At 39.1% G+C, this 24506-nt stretch overlaps 1 protein-coding gene across 1 annotated transcript in view; it reads right to left on the bottom strand.

Moving 5' to 3' along the window:
• LOC121024772 (probable ubiquitin carboxyl-terminal hydrolase FAF-X) overlaps positions 1–24506 on the bottom strand; it is a 158557-nt gene that overhangs the window by 120251 nt on the left and 13800 nt on the right. The window contains exon 2 of the mRNA XM_040466999.1: positions 145–399. Within this exon, the coding sequence (XP_040322933.1) occupies positions 145–240 (96 nt within the window). The 5' untranslated portion in view covers positions 241–399. The remainder of the gene's footprint in view (positions 1–144; positions 400–24506) is intronic.

Here is a 24506-nt window from a genome sequence, read left to right as displayed (position 1 = left end):
ACAGTAGGTTTCTTATACGTCTCAGTGACTGTTCTTAAGTGTAACTTAAAATGACAATGAGCTTCTAATGATTATAAATTATTCAGGACATCTGTCATTATTTTGTAATTCAGAACAACACAGCCTTAGCACATCATGTCCTACCTGATTATGTTGGAAGGGGGGCTGAGATTGTCCATCAGGGGCTTGGCCCTGGCTGTCAGTTCCTCCTACTGGAGAGCCACGAGTTGTGGCGGTCATACTTGACACAGAACAGATCTTTGCTATTTTCTCTGCTTTATATAGCAGTTGTAACAGAAGAAATTATAGTCTAGTTAAAGGAGAATAAGTACCAGCATATGTCAGGCTTAAGAATTTCAAATTCAAGGACAGATCATCTTGCAGAGACCATTTCATAACCTAAAAACAGAAGAAAAAAAGGCATATTTGTTTTAAATATTAAAAAGGCAAATAAAGAATCATTCCAATTTTATGGTGATGGTGGTAGTATCACTCTCTATAGTCATTAACAGATGGCTATAAAAGACCGAAGTAAAATCTTTATTACTACTGTTATTCAACCTACTAAATTCCTACTGCACCTACCAGTAGTTCTAACACGAAAACGTAGAAAGTACATTAATATTATATATAGTAGCACTAGAAAAAAATACAAGCTTTTTACTCGTCATATATGACTTAATAAAGAATCAGAAAATGTCTATCAACTGCTCTTAAATACACTGAAATACACTAAAAAAATGATGTAGACTACTTTTTAACAAACAAAATGAAAAACCAAGTTAGCAAATAGTAATAGTATTCCTTATTATACACAGAATCAGAAAGTAGTTAAAAAAAAAAGACCCAAAACATACACATAAATGCACACACAATCCCTCCATAGGGTCAACTACTATAAGATCACATTAAGTACGTTTTTCCCCAGCATATAAACATGCTTTATACAAACTAAACTTTTTTTTTTGTTTTAAGTTTATTTTGAGAAGAAACAAGAGCAAGAGCACAAGCAGGGCAGGACGAGAGAGAGAGAGAGACAGAGAGAGAGAGAGACAGAGAGAGAGAGAGAGAGAGAGAGAGAGAGAGAGAGAGAGGGAGAGAGGGAGAGAGGGAGAATGTCAGCCAAGAACCTGATGCAGGGCTTGAACTCAAGAACTGTGAGATCATGACCTCAGCTTTAATCAAGAGTCGGTTCTGACTGAGCCACCCAGATGCTCCTGAAGTAGATGATTTTTAAAACTTAGAGAAAGTCCCTACTTTTTTATATTTGAGTCCTGCTGCTTACAAAACTATTTAAAAATCATTTTTTCATGCAAGTTGAAAAAAATTTGACGTCTTCTTTTCATTGTTCACTACTTCAAGTTTGTTCTCTTCTCTTTTGTCCTTTTAATGGGCTCCTGATCCCAGTTTGTCCATAATCTTAATCCTCTGAATTTCTTTTTTTTCCTTAGTCTACAAATATGCCTAAATTCTTCTTATTAAAAGCCCTATCAGTCCTTCTCCAGAAATTTCTTGAAAGAATGTCTACGTATTTCTTTTTCCTCATTTGATTCACATTCAAAACTGCATTTGTCATGATTGTTTTAAAGGAGGTCCATACATGGCTTTGGAAATAAACCAGTTTCTGTCAAAACAAACATGCAAACCTCTCTCCCTAAATGTTTTCTGGGGGGAGGGTAAGAGATTATGTATGATTCAGGATCAAGACTCTATTTATCCCTATAACTCTGTAGTTTGTGGGGCTCTGGTGGGTATTAGTTATCATTAACCTCACAGTTAATGATAACTTACATTTGGCACATGACTTACATTTCTATGAATTAGGAACCTGAGATTCTAAGAAGTTATTTGACCAAAGCACAGGTATGTTAAGTATGCAACCATAGAACTAATCCCATCTCTGTGCAGGTAGGGAGGGATGGGTGGGTATTATTTCTACTTAAATTTTTCTTCGTAAGATTTTCCATTGCTAGTTGAATTCCTTTTGGTATGAGAATATTTGAAATATCCTAAAATTGTTTTCCTGTCATTTTGTGTCTGCTCATATCCTTATATCTGGAGATACACAGTTAAGTAACCAGCAAAAGGCCGAAGTCGTTTTCTTTTTGCTTCCTTTCCTTCCTCTCCTCCTTTCCTTCCTCTCCTCCCTCCCTCCCTCTCTTTCTTTCTCTCTCTCTTTCTTTCATGTTTAATTTATTTTTAAGAGAAAGGAGAGAGAGAGGAAGAGCAAGCAAGAGTGGGGGAAGGGCAGAGAGGATGGGGATAGAGTATCCAAAGCAAGCCCAATGCCTCAGAGCCTGAACTTATGAACTGTGAGATCATAACCTGCCAATGCTTGACAAGCCAGATGCTTGACCCAGGTGCTCTAAGTCATTTTCAACAAAAGGCTGTTATAAGAATAAGTGCAAAAAAACCTGACAGTATAATCTCTGCTTTCTCTCAAACGAAGTATGTTTTTCCTATATCATAGAATGATCTTTTGCCTCTGAGAAAGCCTTACCTGGACAGTACTTTTTCTCTTCTCACACACAGTTCCAGTTCTCTAGGAGTTCTGGTCTTTTCCTGTTAACTACCCATTAATATGCTTCACTCTTAGCTATTCAGTAGGGCTGAGCAAACTTCCATCATAGGGTATATCAAGTCTTAGTTTACAGACTTTATTGTTTCTGCCTTATCACTCACATCATCTCTGCCTCCACATAAAATTCTCCTTTCCTAAGCATGCTAGATTGATGGCTTCTGACACCTGTAAGCACTGAGATGGCTGGTCTTTTGGTAAATGAACAAGTAATATGTATGGAGCAAATACATTTCTAAAGTCTAACCTGAACTCAGATCTCAAAGTTACCATTTCCACTAAAATACCTGCCTATTTTAAAAGACAGAGAGAATAACCAATCTGTTTTTGGAAATGGAAATACCACCATACTCATAAACATATGTAATTACTTCAGTACAGTGTCTCACTATTACTAGGCAAAAACTAATTTTCAACAAATACCCTGCTTTCTAACACTACAGTGTACTGTGAGGCATTTGAAGTATTTTGGAAAGCAAACTTTTCAGATATAATTTGGAAAGATCTGAGTCAAAACCAGAAAAGCTTATGCCATATATCTATTCTTTAAGAATGATACTGAGGGTGAGGGCTAGAATGATACTGGGGACTATATCTTAGATTGCATTTAATTAGAGAGAAAACAGGTAGAAGTTAGTGCTTTACTTGACTTCATGTAGGAGTCTCAAACTTTAAATAATACTGTTAAAATTATCATATAGATTAAGGTATACCAATCAGACCAATCAAGGGAGAAACCCTGCATTACAAAGAGTTTCTGAAAAAATTAGCAATTATTCAAATAACTTAAAATGTAATCCAAAACAGCAATGCTACATTCCTTTAGATCACAACAGCAGTTTTTTTCAATACAAACTGCAGCATCTCTTAACATATTCTAGGACTGGAAAAGTTATCACCTTTCTTAATAAGATAAAAATTAGTAATGTGACGTCAGCAAGATAGCAGAATAAAAAACTTCAGGTCCTATCTTCCAGAGACACCAAATTAACAGCAATATGCAAACAAAACTAAATTTATGAGAAAGCTAGAAACTGGCTTTAAGCATGCAGGTAAGTGAGAAACTGGATTCAGGACCCAGGTGAGTGAATAAATTTAACAGAACTGATGACTTTTAGGAGTTTATGTTTTTAACTCAAGTTTTATTTACGCTAGCCCATCCCCCAGTCCAATGTAGCTCAAGACAAAATTAAAAATAACACCCAATTCCAGCATGGCTCCTAATGGATCCTTCACTCAGATCAGCAGGAGTATGGGGAACTTAACTCCAGATTTCTAGCTTCAGATCCCAGAGATCTAAAATTTGCAGCATAGTTTGAGTACAGGTTGAAGGCCACTGAAAACAGGGTTAAGTGCTGTAGCATGTTATAGCAGCAGACACTATAGGCACAGGCAGGCCAGCACAAGCAATAGATTAATCAAAAATAACACAAGCCCAAAACTGCTGAGAAAAGAAAAGAAAAACAAAACGAAATGAAGACAGTTCAAAGTATCCACATTTACCATTAAGAAAACACACAACACCCAAAACATGCATTCCTAGGATGGCCTGACCCAGACGTCCAACGGCACTGAATGGTGAAGGAAAGTTTCCCCCCGCCACTGCACAAAGCTGACCAAGGAGCATGGGGCAAGCCTAGGGAAAAATACAGGTGGCACAAACCCTCCCCTTCCCTCAGCCCCCACCCCTGCCCAGGTCCCAGCCCAGGTGAAATAGATGTGATATTCCTCAGACACTCCAGCTATCCAAGAACAAAGGAAAGGGGTTTAAGTGCTTGCCATGGTATGTGGGAAACCAAGGCAAATGAAAACTTAAATTCCCTTACTGCCTACAGCCCACTGACAAGTCCTTTAAACAGGGAGAGTGACCCCCTTCTAGCAGCTCTGCTGCTTTGATGATGACACTTTGCTCGGGGCAAAAGAGAACCTTAGCTTAACATTATTCCAGCCCTGAGGATCCTGTAAGTTTACTTCCTTTATCTCAACTGTCCCAGGATATATGCTGGTATTCATGCTCCAAGCTTACCATCCCCAATATACATCTGAAGGGCCTCATGATTCAAGTTTCATTAAATAGTGATAAATGGTGTTTGCCTACCAACAGCTAGCCCCTCAAAGTTCTGGAACTATTGCTTCAAAAATTCCTTAGAAATTTATTCTATACCTGACCCCCTCCCAAACTGAACGTATATAATGAGGTACCCATTACAACCCTAGTGCAGCTCTTCCTGCCCAAGGGTCCTGTCCCCATGCTTTACTAAAATCACCTTTTTGCACCAAAGACATCTTCAAGAATTGTTTCTTCACCTGCTGCCTCTGGAGCACTCCACCAGGACTCCAAACTTCATCATATGGTGCCCAACAGGTGGGACTCAGTCTGTTCATTTGAAATCTGAGCCTTGGTGCAAATATGGTTGAGAATACTTTTCTCTTTTGCTTCTTTATTCTCATTTCAGGGGTTGTTCAAGAAGTATGGTCTTACTGAAACACTTTCATGTTGACTACTTAGGCTGCCTCTGAGAAGACAGCCTGCCTTTTGGCTGGAAGTTAGTATCCTGGCTACAATGGGAGTAAGCCCCAGAAACTTGATGCCCTCTATTCCTGGCCTTACACAAAGTTGTCTGTCTTGGGCACAGGATGACTGCCAATCTTAAGACTCCTCATTGGTTTAAGGAGACCCCCTCCAAGTCTCTGGTCAGGCCCTATCAGTCCAGGAGAACTGCATTGGGAGCTGGCTGAAACCAGTACCCAACTGAATTAAAACCAGGGACTATTTCCTAGGATGCTGGCTGTAACAGACTAGATGTGTTGCAACGTCACTCAGATCATGACGGATTTCTGCCTTTACTGTTTTTGATCAATGTCTTCTACTATTACTTCAGTTACAAAATTGAGTAATTCCCCCTTGTAAAAGTTTTCTAGTGTTTGCCATGGGTTAAAAAAAGGCAGGTTCTTCAAGAAACTAAAGCATGGTCTCCACAGCATGCTCTTCAAACTAGGTAATCAGGGAATGACCATCAGGACATGTTCTTCAAAGCATGGCCTTTTTTAGGGCATGGCTTCCAGGGTACAGTATTTCTGTTCAAATGCCAGGCACCCACCTGTAGTCTAGAATGCAATGGGGAAGTAGGGGGACACTAACATCCCTCCTTCAGAAGCTGTTTGTCAGCTGGTTGGTGGTCCTAGCAATTTTGATTGAGGGACGCCTTAGGTAGCTTTGACACCAGGAACCTCTGCTACATTCTGTGTGTGGAATGCCACCGAAGAGTTGGGGGTGGGGGATTTTAGGGGTAATGGACCTTCTCTCTTTTCTTTCTACTTATCTCTTTAGGAAAAGCATGGGAGCTTCTCTTTAGGAAAAGCATGGGATTCTCCCTTGGGATGCCTTTTTAACCCACTGGAAACAATCTGGATTGCAAAATGCAGAAATGATTGATCCTGTAACACTGCATGCCTTTAGTAAATGGCAAATGGATGTAGGTACTCTAGGTCCAAGCCGTCATGGCTACAGGGATCCAGGGGCGTCTTGCAGAATGTGTTTGGTCAGCAACCAGGTCAGTAAGCTCTCTCCTGATATACTGGACGATAACTGTCTAAACAGGCCTCCTCCTAAATAGAACTCAGTCACTGAAGAAAACACAGGCCATCCTTGAAAAAGGGGATGCTATCTTGCTGTTCACCCTTGTAACAGATGTGACAGCTGATCCCTCAATCATTTTCTGGGCTCAAAGGCTATAATTGGAGCCAACACTGGTTGAGTCTACCTCAGGATGGAAACTTTAAGAACAATTCCCAAGCAGCTGCTGAAATTCCATTTGTTTCAGGGAAATTCTGTGTCTTCTCCAGCCAAGCATGGACTGCCTACTTTCACTAATTGGTGGGGAAAAAAAGAGAGAAACAGAGAAAGCATCTGCTCCTCTGTCCCAGCTGACAAGACTTAAAACCCAGGAATTCTTTTGTCTTCTTCTGGTATCTCACCTCTACTATCTTCCCCTCCCCTCCGGTTTCTGCACTATCTTGGGTGTGGCCTACATAACTGGTTCCTAAATCATCTCCGTGCTTAAAGGAGGTCCAAGGAGGTGCTCTTGGACCTCTCACTTCAGATTCTCCCACTGCTGTCCCAAGTAAAAAGTGACAATGGGAAAAAACTGACTTTTTAAGAGAACACAGGTGAAACAATTCGGTGTTTAAACTAATTTAAGTTTCTTGGACCTGTCTTTAGAGTTATCACCATTAAATATGAAACTTTTATCCTATCAGGGTTTACTAAAGGTCAAATAAGCTCACGTTATCTCTGTTGCAGTTTCTTAGCAAAAAGAGGACTTAAAAGGATGGTTAATTTTGTCTATCTCAAACTTTTCGTGGGTAATTCTTAAGACAGCTTTCAAAGTCTTTGGCAACCTGAAAAAAGTTTTGCTTTAAAGTCTGCACAGCTAATGACATTAAATTCACTGGACATCTAGGTCTTTTCCAAATAGAATGGAGTGCTAGAGCATGGATTACTAAACATAAGGTTTATCAGGCTTTTGTCTTGTTGCAGAGAAACTAAGGCTATTTGGGTCTATTGGAAAACATGCTTTATGACTGATTCATGAATTTGCCATATAAAAAAAATTCTGATGTAACAGTTCACAAAGTTTTCACTGGAGACTAAGGTTTCTCACAGTTCAAATTCTGCTACTATAGTTAAGACTGATGGAAATATGGAAAGCAACTCTGTATGCAGGAAAGTAGATGTGTAAGAAAGATATAAGGAATGGAAATACGATTTCTTGCTGAAGGTAAAAGAATGTAACTTTGTCCTAAATGAGACTGGTTGTTTGCAGAGAAATGGTTTGGAACAAAATGTGAAGGCAAAGGAAAAGTTGTAGAAGGCTCGTGAAGAGAAATCTTTGGAAAGGAATTTTATATATGGTCAGGATGTACTATGGTTTAGATGAATGGATTTTAAAAGTACACTCATGTAAGGTTAAAATTCTGCTTTTCTCTCTATTCAAAAGACAAGGTTTTTTGGGGCACCTGGGTGGCTCGGTTGGTTGAGTGTCTGACTTTGGTTGGCTCAGATCATGATCTCGCCGTACAGGAGTTCGAGCCCCGTGTCGGGCTCTGTACTGACAGCTCAGAGCCTGGAGCCTGCTTCAAATTCTGTCTCCCTCTCTTGATAAGAAAAGACAAAGTTTTTTTCTCTTTTGTCTGCAGGGAAAACCAAAGCTTTGTTTCATCTTAATCAGGTCTTTGATGACTTAAAAGTTAAAACTTCTCAATGTTTGCTAACAACTATATAATGTCACATATTTGCCTTTAGGATTCATATTTCCAATCCAGGTAAATAAATTAGGATTTATAATGATCTGCAATCCTAGTTAGGATTTGCTCTATAACTTTATAAGGTTTTAACAAACTTTCCCAAGATTTAATTTGTAAATGAAGTCTTTTTGACCAATTAGGCCTTTTTATTTGGCATACTAAGTTACTTGGAAATACAAAAATAACAGAAATCCTTAGGTTGTATTGCACGGGTAAATGCTGTAACTGCTCAAATATATACGCAAGTCCTAAGTTTTAATGTTTTGGTATAAGTCATCACTCGATATTCTGATTATTGAAGTTTGGTAGGTATCACAAAATAGCCAGGTTTCCTTGTCAATTGCATCATAATGAACTCTCATCAGATCTTTACCAATGTCCAGTTCTGAGATTTTTGTCATTTATAATTGTTCTTATCTCTCACAAAACGTGTTTCATCTTCAAGGAAATTTATAAAAAGAACTTTCAGGACAAATACAGGTATTTGAATCTTTAAAATCCTAAAACTAAAATGGGTAAGAATTTCCAAAACTAAAAAGCTGCATTCAAACTGAACAAGAATTAGGAACATGGCACTAAATGACTGAGGAAAATTATAGTTTTGTGACTCAGGAAAATATCACTGTTCCTTGAATGTTTGCTCTTCCAGATTAAGGAAACTTTCTCTTAAGATATCTATAAAATATATAGAGATGTCAAAAAGTATTCATATGTAAACTGAAGCACTTATCGTTTCTATGTAAGTCCTCTGAAATTCAAAAAATCTCAATAAGTATTCTTCCAGCAATCATACTTATTTGAGTAAGTTCAATAAGAATCTTCTTAGAACAGGACACCACTGGAAACACTGGTTATTTTACCAAGGCTTTGATTGGAATGTCGTATTTGAGAGTCCTGCAGACTCAGATATGACCAGACACCTTTAAGGAACTAAGGCTGGCTTTGTGAAACATGGAGCCATAAAGCCCCTTGCAATGTTGGCCTGATACCTTGCTTAGAGAGTTCCCAGCAGTCTTACCAGGAAGGTGCAGGAACCTCAAGATGTCTTGGGGACCTCATGAAGTGGAATTCACCCAATTTACAGGTATCACAGACATGCTTGACATTAAGTACTTGGCTTGGCTTCTGGCCTAGAGAGGGTACTGAAAGTCCGGAGATTCCTTATAAAACATTCCAGCAAAGCAAACTTTAAAGGATCCTTATGGGGTCCTGGGTGGTTCAGTCTGTTAAGCATCCAACTTCAACTGAGGTCATGATTTCAGTCTGTGGGTTCGAGCCCCATATCATACTCTATTTGGACAGTACAGAGCCTGGAGCCTGCTTTGGATTCTCTGTCTTCCCCCCCTCCCCCACCCCCACCCCCGGCTGCTCATGCTGTCTCTCTCTCAGAAATCAATAAAAACAAAGAAAATATTTTTTTAAAAGATCCTGATGATGAATCACTATTCTTGCTGAATTTATATAAATAATTAGACCAAGTTTATTAAAAATGGACTTGTTTTACAAATGAATTAGTCTCAATTTGGCTCTCTCTGGAAATGAGGATGTTTAGAGAGAAAAACTGTTTCAATAATGTATACTTAAGGGTGATAAATTCTAGTTGTCTTAAATGTTTGCCTAACTAGACAACTTGAGGTAAACTTAAGAGATACTGTCACTATAAGCACAGGTATGGACAATCTTCTTGTTATTCTGTGGGATAATAACAAGACTCCAGGGGTATATTATTTAAACAATTGGAAAATGTGATGGATTCCCCCAACAACTGTATGCAAAGACTTTTCTCACTGCAGACCTATCAGTAGGTAACAATATAGTGGTTTATTATTCACATGAGGCTGGGTTAGTTCATAAATCTCTAAATATGCAAACCATATCCTTCCTAAACCTGATCTGACAGTTACTAGAAACCCACCTCATATAAACCCAAAAGACCTGTGTATTCAAAGGATGGCCAGTCTAATACAACAGGGGATTTAAATCCAAATAAAAGGGCCCCCCACCGGGTCATATTATGAACTGCCAATGCAGTAAAATTAGAGGGGCACACTTCATGGGTTCCTGTATCTAAATAAAACCTGAACCCCCTTCATAGGAAATCTATGAACAAACTAATGTGCCTTCTTATTCCTGTGAACCTCTGAAAGATCTCAAATGGTTGCACCTTTTTTTTTTCCTTCCCCCAATTTATACTAACGATCTTACAATGGGCCATTCAAAAGGATCACCAAAGAGATTTGAGTCAAACCAGAAAGACCAACCTGATTTCTGCTGCCTGTTACCACTCCCATCTAAGGATGCTTCAAGGCTCCCATCTAAAAATCTCACTTGGCAGCACTGGTAGACCCTGGGTTTGTAATATGCTCTAACCACTAAGCTATATTTTTCTTGTTGCTATAAAAGTATCTCTTATTAATACCTAATTGCTTACTGGACAATATATCTATATATCATCACCTGTTACACAGTTAAGGCCTTAAATGAGGCCTCAAAATAACATTATGTTATTAAATACTAAAGGAACTCAATGCATACAACAGTTCTACAAAATAAAATGGCATCGGATCCTTTAATTGCTGCACAAGACTTAGAGTCTTATAAAAATAAAATGCTGTGTGCAGTTCCCAGATTACTGCAAAAAATATACCTGGATTTCTAACTGACCTGAATACTCAAAATTGGTGCTTTAAACAATCCCTCTCTTTCCTTTAATGATTGGTTCAACTCCTGAACTGGATGATTTTTGTCAACTACCAAGAGACTTTTTTTGGGCTAATCTTTCTAGTTATTCTAATTTTGTTTTGCTGTTTTCTCCCGTGTCTCTTTATGTGGTGCCAAGACTCCATCAGTACGAAAATAATCATCTGACCGATGATCCTTTCTACTGCAGGTTCATACACATTGCCCACCTTGGATTCAGCTGCCTCTGCCTTTTGTAACCCCTCCATGTATTCCCTACCTGATCAATACTGACCCATACGTAAGGACATCTCTACACCCTTACTCAGCAGGAAGAAACTACAGAAGATGAGAACTTCCACTTTCAACAACCTTTAGGGTTAAGGATTTGAGGGTCAAATTGTTCAGGGGGCATATGATGAGGGAGCATGAGGCAGGCTGAGTGTAAAATCCACCCCCCACCCCCTCAGGAATATGTGTGATATTCCTCAGACACTCCAGCTACCCAAGAACAAAGGAAAGGGGTTTAAGTGTTTGCCATGGTACGTGGGAAACTAAGGCAAATGAAAATTTAAATTCCCTTACTGCCTACAGCCCACTGACAAGTCCTTGACACTAGCAGAGTGACCTCCCTCTCGGAGCTCAGTTGCCTCGATGATGACACTTCTCTGGGGGCAACAGTGAATCTTGGCTTTACATTATCCCAACCTCGAAGATCCTGTAAGTCTACTTCCTTTATCTCAACTGCCCCAAAATCTATGCTGGCATTCCTACTCCAAGCTTATGGTCCCTGTGATAAGCATCTGAAGGGTCTCAAGAGTGATGTTTTACTAAGCAGTAATACCTGGTACTTCTCTAGCAACAGCTAGTCCCTCAAGGTCCTGGAAATATTGCTTCCAAAACACCTTGGAGACTTCCTCTATCTCTGACCTCCTCCCAACCTGAGTATATAATGAGTTATCCGTCACAACTGCAGTGCAGCTCTTCCTGCCCAGGGGTCCTGACCCCTTTTTGCACCAAACACGTCTTCAAGAATTCTTTCTTGGCTGTGGGCTCCAGACCACTCCACAATCACCCCAAAACTTCATCAAGGCCATGTGGTCAAGACTGGAACCACTGCCTTTTTCTTTAAATGCTCAAATCTCAACAACAACAACACAGGTCACAGAGGAAAATATAACCTTATCAAAAAAATATAGTCTACAAAACAAATTCTGAAGAATATCTGAACTGCCTGAAGCATTTTTTAAATGCTTAAAAATGCAGAATGACCTATAGAACACAGTGATGAGGAAAAGTATTTCCTCTCTCCTCAAAGTCCTTCTATAAGATATTGGCTTGAGACAGATGTAAAGGAGAAAACCAAATTTAATGTTGTACATATGGGGAATCCACAGACGTTAAATTCCAAAGACAGTGAGAAAAAGTGAGGCTTACAGGAGCTGAGAGGCGATGGCGTGAAGACAGGAGGGTTGAGAAAAACCATTACCAGGAGGGTGGTAGAGGAGGCGTTTTGAAAACAAAGGTTGCTGTCTTATAGAAAAAAAATTTACCTAAACAAGAATCTTGGTTAATAGCTCTCTTCCTGGTACAGGCACACAGATGAGGGGGAGATAAAGAGCTTTTCTTGAAGCTGTTGGATTTTGATTACCTTATCTCAAAACATAATTTATGCCAAGTATGCCATGTTGGGATGGCCTGCCCTTAGCCTATATAGGTAAGTAAACAAAATCAGAACATCAACAACTCCAAGGAGTATAAAAGCAAACATCCATGCAAAGGAATATTGGAGTCCAACTGTTACAATGTATACAAATCTCAAAAGGGACAGGAGAAAGATAACTTGTCCCACACATACAAGGGAACCTCTGTAAGATAATCAGACCTTTCTCAAAAAGAAACCTTATCCCACAGAAGGTAGTGTGAGGATGCTAAGGCAAGCTGAGGGCAAAGAACAAGCTAGCACACCTCTAGCCTCCAGGTAGGATATATGTGATATTCCTCAGGTACTCCTGGCTGCCCAAGAACAAAGGAAAGGACTGAAGACAAAGGGGTAACTGATAGAGATCACAGGATAGGGCTCTCCATCAGTTTACAAATGTTTTGGTAAATTATAAGAAAAAGGCAATCTTACCAATAGACTTAGTTTCCTGGAGCCCCAACATCACCCTCCCTCCCTTCCACAGTGATGTGGGGAACAAAGGCAGGAAGGAAATGGCAGGTAAAATTAAATTTCCTTATAACCTGCAGCCCATGGACAAATACCTGAAATAGAAAGAATATAAAAAACGTTCCAGGAATTCCTTAGTGTTATAATGTTAATGCCTTACTAGAGGGAAGGCAACCTTAGCTTGGCAAATTGCAAGGCCTCAGGTGTCACAGGAGTCCTCTTTAGCATATTAAAGATCCTCTAGAGGCCTCCCTTTTGACTTTACCTTTCCCAACTAGTTTCTAACCAGTCACTCTGCACAATCCCAGTGCAACTCTTTCTGTCCATTGGTCCTGTCTCCGTGCTTTAATAAAATCACTTTTTGGTGCCAAAAATGTCTCAAGAATTCTTTCTTGGATATCAGCTCTAGATACCTACTCCAAAACCCAATCAAGGATATACTCAAAATGCTGAAAAGAATGCTGTCAAGTGCTTCTTGCATCAGTTGAGATTATCCTGCATTTCCCCTCCTTACTCTATTCATTTGGTGTATTATACTGACTGACTTTCATTTGCTGAGTCATGCTTGCATTCCAGAAGAAAACTGCATTCAGTCATGGTGTATACCTTTTGACATGCTGCTGAATTCAGTTTGCTAATATTTTGTTGCTAACTTTGCATCACTCTTCACAAGGGATATTAGTTCTCTTGTCTTTCTGACTGGTTGTAGTATTTCCTTTTGCCTTTGTTTCCCACATCAAACACCAAAAAAAAAAATCAGGTGCATACTTAACACTTAACAATCCAAAAGGAAAATTAAGAAAACAACTCCAGGGGCGCCTGGGTGGCTCCTGTGAAGCATCCACTCTTGTTTTTGGCTCCCATCATGATATCGAGCTGGTGGGATCAAGCTCTACATTAGCTCTATGCGAAGGGTGGAGCCTGCTTAGGATTCTCTCTGTCACTCTTTCTCAAAAGTAAACAACAACAACAACAAAAACAACTCCATTCACAGTAGCACAAACAAGAATTAAATGCTTAGGAATAAACCTCACTGAGAGATAACATACTTACACACTGAAAACTACAAAATATTCCTGGAAAAAATAAAGTAAGATATAAATGAATGAAAAGACATCCCATGTTAAAGTCTAAAACACTTATGACTGTTAATACGTCATTACCACCCAAAACAATCTATACAATCAATGCAATCCCTTAATGTCCCAGAAAACATTTCTTTGCAGATAAATAACCTTCCTAAAATTCCTCTGGAATCTCAAGCAACTTCCAAAGAGCCAAACAATCTTGAAAAGTACCAATGGTGGCTAGGTCAAACTTTCTAATTGAAAACATTCCAGCTACTTGTTGGGAGGAGTGCTGCCAGATTTATGAAACGTGTAATAAAGCTAATTAAATCTTTAAGTTTACTTGGTTGAATTTTGTTTTCCAATGAATCTGGATTTGAAGCTAACCTCCTTTGGCAGTTGGGAACAAGAAACAGAATTCTGCTGCCCCCAGAATTCTTGAGTTCATCGTCTTTCTGGCTGTTTCTGAGGCCTGTGGTGTGTCAGAATGAAGAGGTGAACACAAGCCTCTTGATGCTACTAACACTACCTGAAAAAAGATCCTACAGAGACTACTGCCCAGTGGCTGCACAGAATGATGATTCGGAACCACTGTTGGATGCTGGAGCCACTGGGCTGGCTTCAAACCACAGCTAGATCTCACTGATCACACAACTGATGCTGGGCAACAATGACTCATTGAATCATCATAAGAGCCCTATGAAGGTTACATAGAAGAACAAATCATAGCACGCCTGGTAGAAGGTCCAAACACACCACCACTACAAGTAAAGAGGAGCTTTGCAGAGGACTGACCAGTGGGACAGAGCAGCCAAATACGCATGAACAGAGTGCACACAACACACTCCAAAAGTACTTCCTAAAGTGCCAGGCCCTAGACAATGTGTGACCCCTTTTTAATATAGTAGCAGCAGCAGGTGCAGCACACACAAGCTATTAAAGACAGAAACTGAGCCAAAAACACAAAGCAGAAGAAAGAAAGTCAAGGAAGAAATGACAGCCAGAGAGAAAATTGCTCAAAACAGAGATATATCTATATCTATATCTATATCTATATCTGTATCTGTATCTGTATCTGTATCTGTATCTGTATCTATATCTATATCTATATCTATCTGTATCTACACCTACATCTATGTCTATATCTAGATATATAAACACGTGAGCAAGAATTTAGAATAACACTCATAAGATTAATAGCTGGGCTTGAAAAAGCATACCAGACAGCAGAGAATCTACTGCTGCAAAGATCAAAGACTTAGGAAACAGTCACAATGAATTTAAAAATGCTATAAATGAGATGAAATAAACTAGCTACAGTGACATGGAGGTTGGAAGATGCAGGAAAAAGAACAGGTAAAACAGAAGATAAAATTATGGAGAAGGATAAAGCTGGGAAAAAAAAAAAAACAGGGAAATTACTAGACCATGAGGAAAGAATTAGAAATCTAAGTGATTCCATAAATCAAAATACTATCTGTATCACACGAGTTCCAGAAGAAGACAAAGAGAGAGAAAAAGAGAAAGGGGCAGAAAAGTTTATCTGAGCAAATTATAGGCGAGAAGCTCCCTAATCTGGGGAAGGAAACAGGCATCCAAGTCTGAGAGGCACAAAGAACTCCATTCAAAATAAAACAAAAAACAAAAACATGTCAACACTATGACATATCATAATGAAATTGGCAAAATACAAAGAGATAAAATAAAAAAGATAAAAGAACTCTGAAAGCAGCTAGGGACAAATGGGCCTTAACCTACAAGGCAGACACATAAGGGTAGTAGCAGACCTGTCACTGAAATTTGGCAGTGTAAGAGGAGTGGCAGGAAATATTCAATGTAACGAACAGGATAACTATGCAGCCAAGAGTCCTTTATCCAGCAAGCCTGTCATTTATAATAGAAGAAGAGATAAAGGTCTTCCCAGGTAAACAGAAACTAAAGGAGTTCATGATCACTAAACCAGCTATGCAGGAAATCCTCAGGGGAACTCTGAATAGAGAGCAACAAAGACTACAAAGAACCAGAGACATCACTACAAGCATGAGAGGTACAGGTAACACAAGTCATTAAATACATCTTTCAACAATCACTCTGAATGTAAACGGACTAAATGTCCAATCAAAAGACACAGGGTAACAGAATGGATTAAAAAAAAAAAATCCATCTATATGCTGCCTGCAAGAGACTCACTTTAGACCTGAGTTTACTTGCAGAATGAAAGTGAGAGGATGGAGAACCATGTATCATGTTACTGGATGTCAGAAGAAAGCTGGAGTAGCCATACTTAGATCAGGCAAACTAGATTTTAAGATAAAGACTGTAACAAGAGATTAAGAAGAGCGTTATATCCATTGAGAAGGCTTCTATCCATTGAGAAGAGCTAATAATATTTGTAAATGTTTAAGTCCCCAATGTGGTGGTACCCAAATGTATAAATCAATTAATCACAAATAAGTATATAGTTAGTAATACCATGTTTGTATGGGCTCCACTTAACAACAATGGACAGATCATCTAAGCAGAAAATCAATAAGAAAACAATGGCTCCAGGGGCGCCTGGGTGGCGCAGTCGGTTAAGCGTCCGACTTCAGCCAAGTCACGATCTCGCGGTCCGTGAGTTCGAACCCCGCGTCAGGCTCTGGGCTGATGGCTCAGAGCCTGGAGCCTGTTTCCGATTCTGTGTCTCCCTCTCTCTCTGCCCCTCCCCCATTCATGCTCTGTCTCTCTCTGTCGCAAAAATAAATAAACGTTGAAAAAGAAAATTTAGAAAACAATGGCTCTGGATGATACATGGGACCAGATGGACTTAAGACATACTCAGAATTTTGACATAGGCTACAATATGGATGAACCTTAAGTACATTATGTCAAATAAAATATGCCACCAAAATACTTTATGATTGCATTCATGTGAGGTACCTAGAGTAAGACAACAGAAAGGCAGTGGCCAGGAGTTGGGAGCTGGGAGCAATGGTGATGCATATAATTTGATGTATACAGTTTCCGTTTTTTAAGATCAATAAAGCTCTGGAGATGAGTAATAATGATGGTTGCATAACAATGTGAGTTTACTTAGTTACTTAATTATAATGTTCTGCACACTTAAAAACAGAAAAATGACAAATTTTGTTTTATCTTATGTTTTACTACAATTTAAAATAAATACTTCTGGGGGCGCCTGGGTGGCGCAGTCGGTTAAGCATCCGACTTCAGCCAGGTCACGATCTCCCACTCCGTGAGTTGGAGCCCCGCGTCAGGCTCTGGGCTGATGGCTCAGAGCCTGGAGCCTGTTTCCGATTCTGTGTCTCCCTCTCTCTCTGCTCCTCCCCCGTTCATGCTCTGTCTCTCTCTGTCCCAAAAATAAATAAACGTTGGAAAAAAAAAATTAAAATAAATACTTCTGTGATACAGACTTAGGAAATGGGCAAAGAGTAAAACTGAAAAGCTTTAGGTTTTCACCTCATTATTTTCACAGAGCACTGTAATACAGTAAATTTTAATAGCAACTATAAGCTGTTTTGCAATATTACAGAAAGAAAATATAGGGGCACCAGGTGGCTCAGCTGGTTAGGTGTCTGTCTCCTGGTTTCAGCTCAAGTCCTATCTCTGGGTTTAACCCTACCTCCCTCTCTCCCTTCTCCCCCACTGGTCTCTCAAAATAAATAAACAGAACTTGAAAAATACTTTAAAAAACACAAAAAGAAAATAAAAGTCACAGTGACTTGAAATGTTTAAGTGCATGCAATAAACTGTTTACACTGCATTACAGTTCAATAAGCATTTAAAGTCTTATTGAACTGTAGTTAAAGTACAAAAATACTTCTAAATTAACAGTATATTTTTAAATATTAATAAAAGCATTTAAATTCAATAGCTAACTGTTAACATCTGATGACTGAAAGTGTATCTTTAATGTACTACTACACACACACACACACACACACACACACACACACACACACACACACACACACACACACACGAGGGTAGAGGGTAGTAGTAGACCTATCTACTGAAAGGTGGCAGGCCAGAAAGGAATTGCAGGAAATTTTCAATCTGCTGAATAGGAAAATGACGCAGGCAAGAATTCTTTATTCAGTAACCATGTGATTCAGAATAGAAGGAGAAATAAAGGTTTCCCCAGACAAACAAAAACTGAAGGAATTCATCACCACTAAAATCAGCCCTACAAGAAATCCAAAGGGGACTCTCTGAGTTTCGTAAGTTGCCAAGACCACAAAGGACCAGACATCACTACAAGCATGAAACCTATAGATAACACAAGGACTCTAACCCATACCTTTCCATCGTAACACTGAATGTAAATGGACTAAATGCTCCAATCAAAAGACACAGGGTATCAGAATGAATAAAAAAAACAAGACCCATCTATTTGCTGTCTAGAAGAGACTCATTTTAGACCGGAGGATACCTCCAGATTGAAAGTGAGGGGATGGAGAACTATCTATCATGCTACTGGAAGTCACAAGAAAGCTGGAGTAGCCATACTTGTAGCAGACAAACGATTTGAAACTAAGGCTGTATGAGAGATGAAGAAGAGCATTATTTTATAAATATGAGGTCTAGCCATCAAGAATTGCAAATGTTTATGCACCCATTTGAGAACACCCAAATATATAAAACAATTAATCACAAACATAGGCAATCTTAATTTGGTAAGAATGTGGTAATTACAGGAGACTTTAACATTCCACTTTACAACAATGGACAGATCATCTAGGTAGAAAATCAATAAAGAAACAATGGTCCAGGATAATACATTGGACCAAACAGACTGTATAGATATACTCATAACTCTTCACCCTAAAACAACAAAATGCACATTCCTCTCAAGTGCACATGGAACATTCTCTAAAATATATCACATACTGGGTCACAAAACAGCCCTCACTAAATACAAAAGAACTGAGACCATACCATGCACACTTTCAGATCACAATGCTATGAAACTTGAAATCAACCACAGGAAAAAGTTTGGAAAATCTCCAAATGCAGGTAGGTTAAAGAACATCTTGTTAAACAATGAATTCATCAGTCAGGCAGTCAAAGAACAAACTTAAAAATATATGGAAACAAATGAAAATGAAAACATAACAGTCCAAACACTTTGGGCTGCACAAAGGCAGTCCTAAGAGGAAAACACATTGCAATCTAGGCCCATCTCAAGAAACAGGAAAAATCCCAAATACAAAATCCAACAGCACACATAAAAGAACAGCAAACAAATCCCAAGGCCAGCAGAAGAAGAAAAATAATAAAGATCAGAGCAGAAATAAACAATACAGAATCCAAAAAAACCCACAACAGATAAATGAAAACTAAGAGCTGGCCTTTTTGAAAAAATAAACAAAACTGTAACTCCCATCAGACTTCTCAAAAAGAGAGAAAACCCAAACAGGTAAAATCACAAATGAAAATGGATTTATCACAACCAATCCCTCAGAAATACAAGCAATTGTCAGAGAACTATGAAAAAATATATGGCAAGAAACTGGACAACCTGGAAGAAATGGACAAATCTCAAATACCCACACACTACCAAAACTCTAACAGGAAGAAATAGAAAATCTGAACAATCTATAACCAGAGAAGAAATGGAATCATCAAAATTCTCCCACCAGTAAGCGTCCTGGGCCAGATGGCTTCCCAGGGGAATTCTACCAGACATTTAAAGCAGCATTAATACCTATCCGTCTCAAGCTCTTCCAAAAAATAGAAAAAGAAGTAAAACTACCAGACTCATTCTATGAAGCCAGCATTACCTTGACTCCCAAACCAGACAGAGACCCCACAAAAAAGGAGAATTACAAGCCAATATCCCTGATGAACAAGGATGCAAAAATTCTCAACAAGATACTAGCAAATCAAATTCAACACCATATAAAAACAATTAGTCACCATGATCAAGTGGGATTCATTCCTGGACTGCAGGACTAGTTCAGTATTTGCAAATCAATCAATGTGATACATCACATTAATAAATGAAAGGATACGGGTGCCTGGGTGGCTCAGTCGGTTGAGCGTCCGACTTCGGCTCAGGTCATGATCTCGCGGTGTGTGAGTTCGAGCCCCGCATAGGGCTCTGTGCTGACAGCTTGGAGCCTGGAGCCTGCTTCAGATTCTGTGTCTCCCTCTCTCTCTGCCCCTCCCCTGCTCATGCTGTCTCTCTCTGTTTCAAAAATAAATAAAAACATTAAAAAAAATTTAAAAAAAAATAAATGAAAGGATAAGACCCATATGATAATGTCAACAGACGTAGAAAGAGCATTTGACAAAATACAGCACCCTTTCTTAATAAACACCCTCAAGAACACCGGGATAGAAGGAACATACCTAAACATCATAAAGCCACATATGAGAAGTCCACAGCTAATATCCTCAATGGGGAAAAACTGAGAGCTTTCCCCCTAAGGTGAGGAACACAATGGGGATGTCCATTCTCAACACTGTTGTTTAACATAGTGTTGGAAGCCCTAGCATCAACAATCAGACAACAAAATGAAATAAAAAGCAACGGGGCGCCTGGGTGGCGCAGTCGGTTATGCGTCCGGCTTCAGCCAGGTCACGATCTCGCGGTCCGGGAGTTGGAGCCCCGCGTCAGGCTCTGGGCTGATGGCTCAGAGCCTGGAGCCTGTTTCCGATTCTGTGTCTCCCTCTCTCTGCCCCTCCCCTGTTCATGCTCTGTCTCTCTCTGTCCCAAAAATAAATAAACGTTGAAAAAAAAAATTAAAAAAAAGCATCAACACTGGCAAAGAAGAGGTCAAAGTTTCACTCTTTGCAGACAACATTAGACTCTACACGGAAAACCTGAATCAACTCCACCAAAAGGCTGGTAGAAATGATACCTGAATTCGGCCAAGTTGCAGGGTTCAAAATCAATGTACAGAAATTGGCTGCATTTCTATACACCAATAATGAAGCAACAGAAAGATAAATCCATAAATCGATTCCATTTACAACTACAACAAGAACCATAATATATCTAGGAAAAAACCTTATGTAAAAGAGGTATATGCTGAAAATTATAAAAAAATTATGAAGGAAATGAAGAAGACACAAACACATGGAAAAACATTCCATGCTCACGGATTGGAAAACAAATATTGTTAAAATGTGAATACTACCCAAAAGCAAATTCAGCACAATCCCAATCAAAATTGCACTGGTACTCTTCTCAATGCTAGAACTAACAATCCTAAAATTGTCCCATACAGGGACCACAAAAAATCCCAAATAGTGCAACTAATACTGAAGAAGAAAATCAAAGTGGGAGGCATCACAATCCCAGACTTTAGCCTCTTCTACAAACTATAGTCTTCAAGACAGTATGGTACTGGCACAAAAATACAGAGACTGCTGGAATAGATGAGAAAACCCAGAATTGGACCCACAAATATATGGCCAACTAATCTCTGACACAGCAGGAAAGAGTATTCAATGGAAAAAAGACAATCTCTTTAGCAAATGGGTGCTGGGAGAACCGGAAAGCAACATGCAGAAGAATGAAACTAGACCACTTTATTACACCACGCACAAAAATAAACTCAAAATGGATGAAAACCTAAATGTGAGACAGGAAAGCCCTACAGGAGAAAGTAGGCACAACCTCTTTGCCTTTAGCCTCAGCAATTTTTTGCTTGACACATCTCCAAAGACAAGGGAATTAAAAGCAAAAATGAACTACTGGGACCTCATCAAGACTAAAAGCTTCTGCACTGCAAAAAGTAAGTGACAGAATGTGAAGGTATTTGCAAATGACATATGGGATGAAGGGTTAGAATCCAAAATCTATAAAGAACTTACCTAACTCAACACCCAAAAAACAAATAACCCAACCCACTGAAGAAATGGGCAGAAAACATGAATAGACCCTTTTCCAAAGAAGATATCCAGATGGCAACAGACATGAAAAGATGCTCAATGTCACATATCATCATGGAAATACAAATCAAAACAACAATAAGATGTCACCTCATACCAGTCAGTGTGGCTAAAATAAACTCAGGAAACAACAGATGCTGGCAAGAATGTGGAGAAACAGGAACCCTCTTGCACTGTTGGTGGATATGCAAACCAGTGCAGCCACTCTGGAAAACAGTGTAGAGGTTCCTCAAAAAACTAAAAACAGAACTACCCTAAGACCCAGCAACTGTACTACTAAGAATTTACCCAAGAGATACAGGAGTGCTGATTCACAGGGGCCCTTTTTTTTTTTTTTAATGTTTATTTATTATTGAGAGAGAGACACACAGAACGAGAGCAGGGGAGGGGCAGAGAGAGGGGGACACACAGAATCTGGAATAGGCTCCAGGCTCTGTGCTGTCAGCACAGCTGTGAGATCATTCCTGAGCTGAAGTCAGTTGCCCAACCAACTAAATCACCCAGGCGCCCCCACAGGGGCCCATGTTTAATTCAATGTTTAGAGGAGCGCTTTCAACAATGGCCAAATTATGCAAAGAGCCTAAATGTCCATCAACTGATGAATGGAAAAAGAAGATGTGATTTATATATTCAATGGAATACTACTTGACAATGAGAAAGAACGAAATCCTGCCTTTTGCAGCATCGTGGATGGAACTGGAAGGTACTATGCAAAGTGAAATCAGACAGAGAAGGACAGATATCCTATGTTTTCACTCATATGTGGATCTTCAGAAACTTAACAGAAGACCAAGGGGGGAGGGGGAGGGCATAGTTACACAGAGGAAGGGAGGCAAACCACAAGAGACCCTTAAACACAGAGAACATACTGAGGGGTTAGAGGGGGTGTGGGGAGAGGGGAATATGGATGATGGGCACGGAGGAGGTCAATAGATGGGATGAGCACTGGGTGTTGTATTTAAGTGATGAACCATGGGGAATCTACCCTCAAAACCAAGAGCACACTTTACACACTGTTATGTTAGCCAGTATACAAATAAATTATATTAAAAAATAAATAAATATGGCACAAAAACAGACACTTAGATCAATGGAACAGAATAGAGAACCCAGAAATGGACCCCACAAACATATGGCCAACTGATCTTTGACAAAACAGGAAAGAATATCCAATGGAATAGACAGTCTCTTCAGGAAGTGGTGCTGGGAAAACTGGACAGCGACATGCAGAAGAAATGAACCTGGACCACTTTCTTATACCATACACAAAAATAAACTCAAAATGAATCAAAGACCTAAATGTAAGACAGGAAGCCATCAAAATCCCCAAGGAGAAAGCAGGCAAAAACCTCTTTGATCTTGGCCACAGTAACTTCTTACTCAACATGTCTCCAGAAGCAAGGGAAACAAAAGGAAAAATAACTATTGGGACCTCATCAAAATAAAAAGCTTCTGCACAGTGAAGGGAACAACCAGCAAAATTAAAAGGCAACCGATGGAATGGGAGATGATATTTGCAAATGACACATCAGATAAAGGTTTAGTATCCAAAATCTGTAAAGAACTTCTCAAACTCAACACCCAAAAAACAAATAATCCAGTGAAGAAATGTGCGAAAGACATGAATGGACACTTCTCCAAAGAAGACATCCAGATGGCCAACTGACACATGAAAAAATGCTCAACATCACTCATCATCAGGGAAATACAAATAAAAACCCCAAAGAGATACCACCCTACATGTCAGAATGGCTAACATAAACAACTCAGGCAACAACAGATGTTGGCAAGAATGTGGAGAAAGAGGATCTCTTTTGCACTGCTGGTGGGAATGCAAGCTGGCCCAGCCACTATGGAAAACAGTATGGAAGTTCCTCAAGAAAGTAAAAATAGAACTATCCAACGACCCAGCAATTGCACTACTAGCTATTTACCCAAGGGATACACGTGTGCTGTTACGAATGGACATATGTACCCCAATGTTTATAGAAGCACTATCAACAACAGTCAAAGTATGGAAAGAGCCCAAATGTCCATCGATGGATGAATGAATAAAGAAGATGTGGTGTACATATATACAATGGAGTACTTGGCAATCAAAAAGAATGAAATCTTGCCATGTGCAACTACATGGATGTAACTAGAGGATATTATGCTAAGTGAAATTAGCCAGTCAGAGAAATAAATATCATATGACTTCACTCATATGTGGACTTGAAGACAAAACAGATGAACATAAGGGAAGGGAAGCAAAAATAATATAAAAACAGGGACGGGCACAAAACATAAGAGACTCTTAAATATGGAGAACACCAGAGGGTTGCTGGAGGGGTTGCGGGAGGGGGATGGGCTAAACGTGTAAAGGGGCATTAAGGAATCTACTCCTGAAATCACTGTTGCACCATATGCTAATTTGGATGTAAATTAAAATTGTAATAATAATAATTAACTTAAAAATTAAAAAATAAATAAATACAACTGCTTCTTGGCCTTTTGGTTAAGTTTAAGTGTAAAAATAAATAAATTAGATAGATAGATAGATAGATAGATAGATAGATAGATAGATAGATAGATAGATAAAATCAGAGAATAAAAAAAGAAAAAAGAAATCTCATCAAATCCAGAATCTTAATGTCATGTGTGATCAAAAACTATCTCCAATCATTTTGACTCATTTCTTTCCTCAAGATCTAGAAACATGACTATAATGGCTACCAAAATGGAATAATAAATCAGTACCCTTATTTAGTCTACTTACACACACACACACACACACACACACACACACACACACACACACACA

The sequence above is a fragment of the Herpailurus yagouaroundi genome, unplaced genomic scaffold (assembly GCF_014898765.1).
Source record: "Herpailurus yagouaroundi ecotype Mexico unplaced genomic scaffold, PumYag 67120, whole genome shotgun sequence".
Taxonomy (NCBI): Eukaryota; Metazoa; Chordata; class Mammalia; order Carnivora; family Felidae; genus Herpailurus; species Herpailurus yagouaroundi.
This window is presented reverse-complemented; position numbering and strand designations above follow the sequence as displayed.